General features: G+C 34.5%; 1 protein-coding gene across 1 annotated transcript in view; it reads left to right on the forward strand.

Annotated features, from left to right (window-relative positions):
- Positions 1–206: 206 nt before the first annotated feature.
- PITRM1 (pitrilysin metallopeptidase 1) overlaps positions 207–10,963 on the forward strand; it is a 48,417-nt gene continuing 37,660 nt past the window's right edge. The window contains 9 exon segments of the mRNA XM_074267183.1: positions 207–347; positions 4,198–4,300; positions 5,337–5,443; positions 5,858–6,009; positions 6,772–6,886; positions 6,963–7,059; positions 9,064–9,224; positions 10,434–10,560; positions 10,798–10,886. Of these exon segments, the coding sequence (XP_074123284.1) occupies positions 310–347; positions 4,198–4,300; positions 5,337–5,443; positions 5,858–6,009; positions 6,772–6,886; positions 6,963–7,059; positions 9,064–9,224; positions 10,434–10,560; positions 10,798–10,886 (989 nt within the window). The 5' untranslated portion in view covers positions 207–309.

A 10,963-nucleotide genomic window follows, 5' to 3' on the forward strand; every position in this document is an offset into this window, starting at 1 on the left:
TTCCCCCTGGGCTCGAGCCTCTCGGGCCAAGTTGGGCGGGCCTTTGCGAGAGTCACGCCCCCTTCGAAGCTCGGCCCAGAGCACGCGAGGAATCTCCGCCCCTTTTTCTGACGAGCCAATCGATTGCTTCCATGGTCATCCCCTGGCCAATAGGAAACTCAGTGGGCGGTGTGTATACGGGGGTTGTCTGTCTCTTTGCAGCCGCTTTGAGAGGGAGTCGCTGCGGCGTCGCCGGGCTCACGGGACGCACGTTTGGCTGCACTCTCGGCTACTGGCGGCAGCCTTCACGTCTTTCCGGCCGGCGCAGCCATGTGGAGCCGCTGCAAGCTGCTGAACCTGGGCCGCCGGTGAGCGGGAAGGCCGGATCTCCGCCGTCATCGGTCACGCGGCCCGGCCTGGTCGGGGGGTGGGGGATGGAGACTAGCAGGGCGACGGGAGGAGGGAAGCCGGGGGCCGGGGCACGGAGGCCCTAGGGTGGATCACGGCGCTGAAGCTGCTCCTCTCTCCTTCCGTGGAGCTAGCTTTGGGGCCGGACACTTGGTTGGGAGAAGAGCTCAGGATATGCAGGGTTTCTCGAGCTAGACCCGCTGGGCCCTTCCAGCCCGGCGACATCATTTCTCTTCCCTTCTTCTGGACATACAACTGGGGAAACTGAGGCCCCAGAGGCCGCTGGTGTGGCCGAGCGTTTCCCGATAAACCTCCTGACCCTTTCCTGGTGTTGCACCTTCCCTCACCCCCTGCTATGGCTGGTGTCCTCTGTAGAAGGTTGTTTGTCTGTGGAGGGCGGGGGAACCTTATCTTGCTTTGCATCCATTCCTCTGCTATGTCAGCGTTTGTCGATCAGCTCAGAACTTGGAGATTCTACTTAGGCTGGGGTCTTCCTACTCCCACGTCCACACCACTCCCAGCTTTAAGTGCCTCCTTCTAGGGGGGGCTACTCTGGGATCGGATCCCGTTTCTGTCATGGGCTCCCTAAGATAAAATCATGGAGTATCTGGGCCTTACCCATCTGTGAAATGTAGGGCTGTGTACTGTTACCCCCTTGAGTTACCAGGGGTTCTGTGGCTTCCCTGGGTAGCCTGGGCTTGAGGCAGGATTTGAGCATCCTTCCTTCTTTTACTATCATCACCTAGGGAGATCTTTAAAAAAAAACACCTTCAAGAGAAAACAGCTTCCCTTTCAGATCTCAGGTGAACTTAACTATACAGTCACAAGGGTTATCTTCCCCTTCTCATGACTCCTGATTCTCCCTTTCTCTTCCTCTTTGTCCAACGGTTATTAATGTAGATTGTAAAGAAGCAGTAATGAAAAGTGTCACTTACTCATAAGGATTAATAATATGTTTGATTCCATTAGGTAACTATGATTTTATAGAGCACAGAATCCTTAAATAACCTTCCCTATCCAGGATTAGAAGAGGGCGCCTAAACTTCCTTAATTTTATTCTTCCTTAAGTGGAAGTTAAATCATTTGTCTTACACAGCATTTCTATGACATTTGAACTTATCAGAAGGCATGGGTTTGAATTCTATTACTGAAGTTATTTAATCTCTCAGGCTCTGAGTTTTCTCATCTGTCAAATTAGGGGGAGAAGGGGATAGCCTAGATCAGAGATTCTTAACTCCGGGTTCTTTGATTTCAGGGGAGCCCAAGAATTTGGGTAGGAATAATGTTTTGAGGGCTGTAATAGAATTAAAAAAAAATCCTCAATATGTTATGCATTTAAAAACTTTTTTCTGGAAAAAAAAAAAAAAAAAAGATTGAGATAGACTTTACCAGGACTGCTGAAGGGGGGCCATGAAGTCCCCCCCCCCAAAAAAAAAAAAAAAAAGTAAAGCGCTCTTGGACTAGATGATCCCTAAATTTGATTCCAGCTCCAAATCCTATTATTTTCCCATAGGAAGTCTTATAAATGCAAGGAAATCATGGTGTTTTATAACTGAGAAAATCCAGAAAAACATGCCTTTCTCTTCTAAGTATACTTTAAACACTTCTCTCTCATTCTTCTACTCTTTTATTGGTCTAGTCTTGGAGGAAGAGGTGGTCCTTTAACTTCTCAGTACTTGACCCTATTCTGTCCTATTTCTTTCTTGAACTTTTTCCTTTGATTACCTCTTCCAATCTTCCATCTTTCTCTATACTAAGTGCCTAGAGTTGCTCTATTCTCAAAGAAACTTAATTTCTATCAGTTGTTCCCCTCAAGCATTTCACACTCTTTCCTTTGTCAAGGAAAAACAAAAACTGTTCACACTCCTTGTTCTCCACTTTCTCATCTCTAATCCTTGCACTTTGACTTTCAGCTTTGACTCATCACTCAGTGTGAAATTACTCTTTTCATAGCTTACTTATGTTCTAATGGCCAGATTTCTATGGCTTTTCTTCATTCTTAATCCTATAGCATTTTTGACACTTTTTTTTTTTTTTGATCATCCTTTTTTCATAGAAACACTTCTCTTGGGATTTTTCAGTACAGCTTTTTCCCAATCTTTCCATCTGTCTTTCCCTTTTCAGTCTCATTGATGGTTATCCATTATACATTGGTGTGTGAAGGATTCTTTCCTTGGATTGGTTCCATTTGGAATTGGTTAAATAATCAGATTAATAGGATAATTCATATTGTTAATTTCAACATGGAAAAAGTCTTCTAGTAAAATATTCAAAGCTTTTGTGCAAGCCATTTGCTATTTAACATCGATATATAAATATCATGCCCATCACATTTGTAGATGTAAAGGATAACTAAAAGTGATTCCAAGGGGTCCAGAAAGATCTCACCAGGCAAGGGCATTATTTCAAAAGATGAAATTTGATAGGGATAATGAATGTAAAATCTTATACATGAGTTCAAAAATCCATTTCACAAATTTAAGATGGAGGAGGCATGGTTAATTAAGCAGCAGTTCTTTAAAAAAAATCTCTTAAGCAGCAGCCTAGTTTTGTGACTGCCAAATAAATAAAAATTGGGACAAGTTTTGACAAAATTATTAGAAAGCAAAGTTTCCAAGAACCCAGAGATAGTAAATAGTTTGATGGGTCCTTAATTCATGCCATATGAGAATTGGGAAATGTGACAGCTGTTATCGTCAGGTATTTGAAGGCCTGGCATGTAGAGGGAGGAGTAGACACTTTCACGTTGGCTACAGAGGGCAGAACCAAGAACTATGATAACAAGTTGAAGAGGTAGATTTAGGATTGATATCAGGAAAAACTTCCTCACAAATAAAGGTGTCCTCAGGAGGAATTGACTGCCTAGAAAAGCGGTGGCTATTCCCTTCTTGCAGATAATCAAGAAAGCCATGAAGGCCTCCTGCCCTGTCCCTCTGGATGACCATTGTCATTTTGTGATTTGAACTTGAATCTCAATCTTTTGATTGAGAAACATTCTGCTTTTTTATCCCTTCTCAATGATCCTTACAAGTGTGGTTGTTTCTGTTTCTCCCCAAATGTTAATAAATACTTTTTAGTTCCATACCATGCCTTAATTGTTTATGTGAGATCTCCACCCATTTATCCCTGATCTTTTTGCATCAGTGGAATAACATTTAAAAACCATTTCTAGCAGTGTGTTTCATTGCAGCATTTGTGATTTTTTTTTTTTGGGGGGGGGCAGTAAATTCTCTGGTTCTATGTAATTGACTACTCCAAAGCCCTTTCAAGTCCTTGGATTCTAGGACTTGCTAATATGATAAAAAGTTGATCATAATATATTTTGTTAACATACCCAGATTCGTAAATTGGAGATTTTAACAGGAGTAAATAAATTTAAAGTTTTCTGTTATTTTTTGGGATATTAATTGTATGATAAAGATAAAACTTATACCATAATTACATAAGGATAACAGTTAAATGAAACTTTGGATAAAACATGTTACTTTTATAAAATTAGTTGTGTATCACTTCCAGAAATTTAGCTCAAAGTGATTTATGAAGATTTTTCAATACTTTTTAAAAATGTTAAGTTATTAGGACTTACATATAACCATTATGAAAATATGACCTTAACACTGAAAAACTTTAATCAAGATGGTAAAATTTTTAGATTTGTGAGTAAAAGGGCCAAATTTAAATAATCATCTTTATTAACTCTTTGAATGTTAATTGTTCACAACCATTGAAAACTGTTATTGAATTATACCTAGATTGCTTCTCTTCAAAACAACTCAGTGTTAATTTGGTTTTTATGTTTGTTGTGTATAGATTTGTAAATTACAAGCCTTGGAGGTGGAGAAGTGATACAGCATGTGATAGAGTTCTAGAGTATAAAGTAGGTGACAAAATCCATGGATTTACCATAAATCAGGTATGCTCTTTGTTTTGATATTTCTATGATATACAATGTTGAAGTATAGATAAAAGAATTGTGGAAATTATTCTAACATAATTAGAATTTATGAATAAGAGGATAGACCTTTTTTTCTTTCAAAATAATATACCGATGACCTCAATTTACTTTACTTGGGGTATTGTTTTCCTTTATATTCTTATAAAGGATGAGACTCATCAATTAATGCAAAAACTTTTACTGTAAGATTTTTACTGTAAAAATTTCTCTCTCTCTCTCTCTCTCTCTCTCTCTCTCTCTCTCTCTCTCTCTCTCTCTCTCTCTCTCTTGGATTAAAAAATATTCTATGTCAGTTTAATTCAACTTGTTCCATGGAGGTGTTCTTAAATTTTGGTCTGGCCTAATGTTAAATTTTAGGAAAATAAAATTTAAAACAAAATTGTGATTTAATTTGAAAAAATAAAAGTAATTACTAATTAAAGATACTATTAAGTATCTAAGCTGTGTAAATATAGATGCATTTTCTATAGTGTTCAGTAAATCTTTAGAACTTTGAAACTGCAGAGAAGTTAATAGATACAATACAAACATATGTCAGATTGCTTGCTGTCTTGGGGAGAGAGGCAGGGAGAAAAAAAAATTTAGATTCAAAACTTATAAAAGTGAATGTTAAAAACTATCTTTACACGTAATTGGGAAAAAATATTAAGTCAGGGGAAAATAAATTTATAGATACTAATTACACAGGAATAATGACTGTAGAGCATTTCAGTTATAGAAAAAAATCAATTATTAAGTTAGTTTTGCAGTATTATCTGATAGTTTAATTTTTTTTTTTTTTTTTTTTTTTTTTTTGAGGTTGGGGTCACACAGCTAGGATGTGTTAAGTGTCTGAGACCAGATTTGAACTCAGGTCCTCCTAAATTCAAGGCTGGTTCTCTATCCACTGCGCCACCTAGCTGCCCCTTAGTTTAATTTTTTTTAAAAAATGTCATTTGAAGTTTGTTAAGTGTTGTCAATTAAAATGTTATTTATATATTTCTTTTTGATGCAGATCACACCTATTCCTGATCTATTCTTAGTTGCCGTGAAACTCAATCATGACAGCACAGGTGCTAAATATTTACATGTGGCAAGAGAAGATGCCAATAATTTATTTAGGTAGGCTATAAAATTTAAACACATATTCTTGAGATGTTTTTGTTTCCCCCTGAAATACTAAGTATACATTGGTAAAAGATATAAAATAACATTTTTATAAATTTCTTTATTAGTTACCATTTGCCATAGTACATAACAAAATGTTTTTCCACTAGATTATAAACTCCCTGAAAGTGGAGACAGGGCTACATTTATCTTTGTCTTACCCTTAATAGTTAGTATAGTGCTTTGTTGCATAGTGTTCAAGATGTGTGTGCTGATTGAAGTCAGTTGAAAGGAATGATGAAAAATGGTTATTTGCATAGCATTTTAAGGAGAAGCAAAATTTTGGGTGGTTTTATTTTGACATGTGTATGAATTGTTTTCTTTGTAGTTTTAGATCTTAAAATTGTCGGGTATTTTTTCCCCCATTAGTGTGCAGTTTCGTACTACTCCAATGGATAGTACTGGTGTTCCACATATTCTTGAGCATACTGTTCTTTGTGGCTCTCAGAAGTATCCCTGCAGAGATCCTTTCTTCAAAATGCTAAACAGATCATTAGCCACTTTTATGAATGCATTTACGGGTGAGTATAGTCTCTCTTTTGAAATTATCACATTTATAATTGCTGAAATGGGATTGACTTTGAAGATATATCCATAGAAGTTGGTTTTCTTCTTCTGAACTCTTAGCCTTCACTATTAGAAGACTGTAATTAGATAGATTTAAAAGATTTTTAATGAGCTTGGGATGCTAGTGTAATAGGAGTTATTTTGTAAATTCAGTCTTGTTTTAATAATCAGATATTGATACCCATGATGGAAATATGGAAACCAAATGAATTTTACTAAGAAATTTGTAAATGTTTTTAATAATTTAATATGTTTAAGGATATTTTTATTATAAACTAGAAAATACAAACTAAAGAGATATTTATTCAGAAACAATACCTTCCCTCCTTCAAATTTGACTTCAGTTAATTATCAGAATATTGAATAACTTTATTAGAGCTATGTCACCCACTTTTGTCATTCATGAAAGACATGAGAAAAGATGTGAATGTTGTCAGTTGACCATCAAGTGGACTCTTATCAAAGAATCAAGTGATTCTGAATAGTACCTCAATTTCTCCAAGGGAACTTGGAATATACATACAGCAGAAATGGAACTAAAAAAGTTGGATTCCTTTAGCAAGTAGAGCAGCATCACTTAGATGTGAGCATTTCTAATTATAAAATTGAAAATATAAAATTGAATTCCTAGTTAAATGCTGAGGAAAAATTGAGTTGAAAATGTGTTTTCTTAGGAATTTGTTGTAACAAAAAAAATCTTTGTCATTTGTACCCAGCTAGTGATTACACATTATATCCCTTTTCAACGCAAAATAATAAGGATTTTCAGAATCTCCTCTCAGTATATCTGGATGCAGTCTTCTTTCCATGTTTGAGGGAACTGGACTTCTGGTATGTAATACTTAATCATATTCATTCTAAATGATATCAATTACAATCAGTAGTCTTATTATTATTTATTATTTAGGCAAGAAGGTTGGAGACTAGAACATGAGGATCCAAGTAACCCCCAAACACAACTTGTCTTTAAAGGAGTCGTTTTTAATGAAATGAAAGGAGCATTTGTAAGTTTTTCCTTTGTAATTTATATTAAAAGATATACCCTAGCTATTTGAATAAGAAAAATTTATTTGCTTCTGATTTGAAAATTATTGCCTAGTTCTTTTATTTCCTAATAAAGATCTTAACCTAAAAGAACTATGTATATTTAGTACAGTTAATAGGTAACAAAAATCTGGTATAGTAGAAACATTATATTGCTTATAGCAAGTCTGATTTTTTTTCCCCCTTTTTTAAAATCCAAAGAAGAAAGACACTAGTTTTGGCTGTGGAGATCAGGGAAGGCTACATGAAGTTTAGGCAGTATTATTATAGGTGAAAGAAAACTTTATAGAAGTAGGGAATAATATGAACAAAGGTACAATAGTAGGAAACTTTGAAATAGTTTGGTTTGTTTGAAACATAGGGTATATGGAGAGGAGTCTCATGAGTTAATACTACAAAGGAATATTGGCATCAGATTATAATGGGACATAAATGAGACCAAAAGAGTATGGACTTTATTAGGTAAGCATTGAAAAGCAATTAAATTTTTGATCAGTAGTAATTGATATGATCAGATCCATACTCTGAGAGTATCCATAAAGTAGAATTGGAAAAGTCTTAGAGATCATCTATTCCAAGTCCCAAAAGATTTAAATAACTTAACTAAAGTCATGTTGATAAATAAGTAGCAAGGCTGAAACTGGGCAAGCTCAATGCAAATCCATGCTCCTTCTCATATGTTGTGATCAACCATCTTTTTGTAATGGAATGCAGAAGTAAAGTTGGGAGAAAGAAGGATCAGGGAAGGTGCTTGTGTTAGAGAGTAAACAATGATGTTATTAACTTTGGTAGTAATCATAGGAATAGAAAGGAGAGAATAGTGACAGATTATGAAGAACTTTCAAACTTTCCCAACTTATTGTGTGTTTGAGAAGTAGAGGAAAGAAATCAGAGATTAGATGTGACTGGGAGAGTCATGATGGTATGGTCAGTGATAGAGAGAAATCAGAAGGACATGGTGCCTTGATGAAGAATTAGACTTTGGGACCTGAGTGTGAGGTGCTGGAAAGATTTGTAGAAGGAAATAAGCAGTAGAAGCTATGAAATTAAGCCTGAAATTTGTCGGGCTCATGATACACATTTGAAGGTTATCTACATAAAGGATATAGTTGAAATTATAAGAGGTCAGGAAAGAAGAGAATAAAAGATAGAATAAATGTTGATCTATATATACCTTTATTTTGGGACACTGACACTGAGGGACTTCACAGTTATTGCAAGGAGCTCAGTAACGTATCCATACATATCAAGGAGTCATTTTGATGTTAATTATAGTTCCAACAAAGTAGGTAGTTTGACTTAGTGTTTTTCAAGTCTGTATGTAGTTGCTTTTAAAATAGGCAACATTTTAAAAAGTTATTGTAAGCATGGTAGTTATAAAAAATAGTCTCAATATACAAATACTATTAATACAAGGTCTGTTGTGTAGGTTTTGTTGATTTCTTTTTTATTACATTAAACCAGTGTTCATACCTAAAAGATTGGAACCATTGATGAATGTGCAGAAGGCAAAGCAAAGAGAAGTAGGCATAAAACTAGAAAAGTTGATAAAGGAGAAGGGTATTAAGAGTGGGAGTGATCAAATGTGTCCAATATTGGTCCTAGAAGTTTGGAACATGCCATTAGAATACATTGCAGGATCATTAGTAATTTTTGATTTTCGTTTTTCAGGTATAGTTCATACATTCTTGAATCCCTTTCTTATGATAGGCTTACCTTCTGTTTTTCTGTTATTATTTTCTCTATTATTCTTGCTCTTTAGCTTCTATTTCAGTTATTTTTTTCTTGCCTGATCACTGGAACTACATGCTATACATTTTTATATACACACACACACATACATACATATACATATATATTTTAGAATAGATTTTAATTTAATTTAAACAAATGTTATATCTGCATGTCACAACATATTATTTGTTTATTATGCTAAATTGTAATTTTTATGTTTTCATTTCAAGACAGACAATGAGAGGATATTCTCACAGTCTCTTCAAAATCAACTCCTTCCTGATCATACTTACTCAGTTGTGTCTGGTGGTAATCCATTAAACATCCCTGATCTTTCATGGGAACAACTTAAACAATTCCATGCTACTCATTACCATCCAAGTAATGCTAGGTAATAGTCTTTCTTTTAGTTCTTAGAATTGAATTTTTACTTTTATTTTATTTTATTTTTTTTTTTGCTTTTAATTCCTCATTTACTTTCATAGATGCTTATATAATTACAGTTTAGTAAAAGAATATATTCTGATGGAATTACACTCAACTTCACGAAATGTTCCATATTTTTAATTTTTTTTAGCCTTTTATTTGGTGTCAGTAAAACACTGAACTAAAAAAATGGGTGTTCTGGGGCAGCTAGGCGGCACGGTGGATAGGTCACCAGCCCTGAAATCAGGAGGACTTGGTTCAAATCTGGCCTCAGACACTTAATGCTTTCTAGCTGTGTAATCCTGGGCAAGTCACTTAATCCCAGTTGTCTCAGCAAAAAAAAAAAAAATAGATAAATGAAAAGTGTTCCATTGAGTAAGAGGTGGGGAGAGAAGGAATTTCCTTTGAAATTTCTGCTTAATGATCATCAGCATCTTTTTAGCCTAGATTATTATTCATGCTTTTTGTATACCAAGAGACTTGAAAATAGTGAATCTTGGAAATAATGTGTAATTTTTGAGAAGTTTCTAGATTTTAATATTAAATGCTATTGTAACATCTTTTTAGAAATTCTATGAAATCTGTTTTTAATATTGTTAATTTTTAAAATTTATATTTATTATATTAAAACTTTAACTGCTGTGATGTTTAAAGTATATATATATATATAATTATAGATATTAATATGCTATGATATGAACTTAAAAAATCTTTGCTTAATAATCAGAGGTCTGGTTGAATGGGCAGGGGGAGAGTATTAATATTCAGGGTTGTTAATAATTTTTTCAATTTGGAGTTATAGGGTTTGGAGGGGGGGCAGTTATTTTCCAGCAGAATTAAATAATCATAGAAATTGAGATAAACAAAAGACTACTGAAGTGCTTGCTTTTTAAAAATTTTATATTGCTAATTTCACATTTAACCTCATTTTTTCGGCTTTTTTTTTTCTTCTAGTTTTTACAAATTATTTTCTAATACACTAGTTTCCTTTAGTCATTCCAGCTAAAGATTATTCTTAACTGAATCATTTTGAGCTAGGAATATCTTTGAGAGCTATGAATTTACATATAAATATAGATATATAGATATATACATAAAGCTTTGAAAAACCTATCATTATTTAGTTCTAGGTGGTCAAGCTATTGAAAATAAGCCCACTTTTCTTAATATTCAGGTTCTTTACTTATGGCAACCTTCCATTGGAACAGCATTTGAGGCAAATTCATGAAGAAGCTCTAAATAAATTTCAGAGAATTGAGCCTAATACTTCAGTGCCAGCTCAGAAGCTTTGGGATACACCTGTAAGTATTTGATCTATAATATATATGTGCTGATTAAGATTAGCCTCTTATTTTTTTATGATGGGTTCAAAAACAAGCTCCCATGTATTTAAGATTGCTTTATTTCAAAGAGGAAAATGAAAATTTTACTTAAAATATAGAAAAGGATATCTTTTATTGAGAAGCATTTTATTGATATTGATTACTTGTATTAATTAAATTTTTTTTGTTGTTGTTAAAATATTGCTGTATTTTCAGAGGGAATACCATGTGACATGTGGTCCAGATAAATTTGCAACGGACCCAACTAAACAAACAACCATTGGGGTCAGTTTCCTTTTGCCAGAGTAAGTATACTAAGTACGTACTAAGTTGTGTTTTTTAAAATTTAGAAAATTTAAGAAAAATAGACATATAAAGAATT

The sequence above is a fragment of the Sminthopsis crassicaudata genome, chromosome 5 (assembly GCF_048593235.1).
Source record: "Sminthopsis crassicaudata isolate SCR6 chromosome 5, ASM4859323v1, whole genome shotgun sequence".
Lineage (NCBI taxonomy): Eukaryota > Metazoa > Chordata > Mammalia > Dasyuromorphia > Dasyuridae > Sminthopsis > Sminthopsis crassicaudata.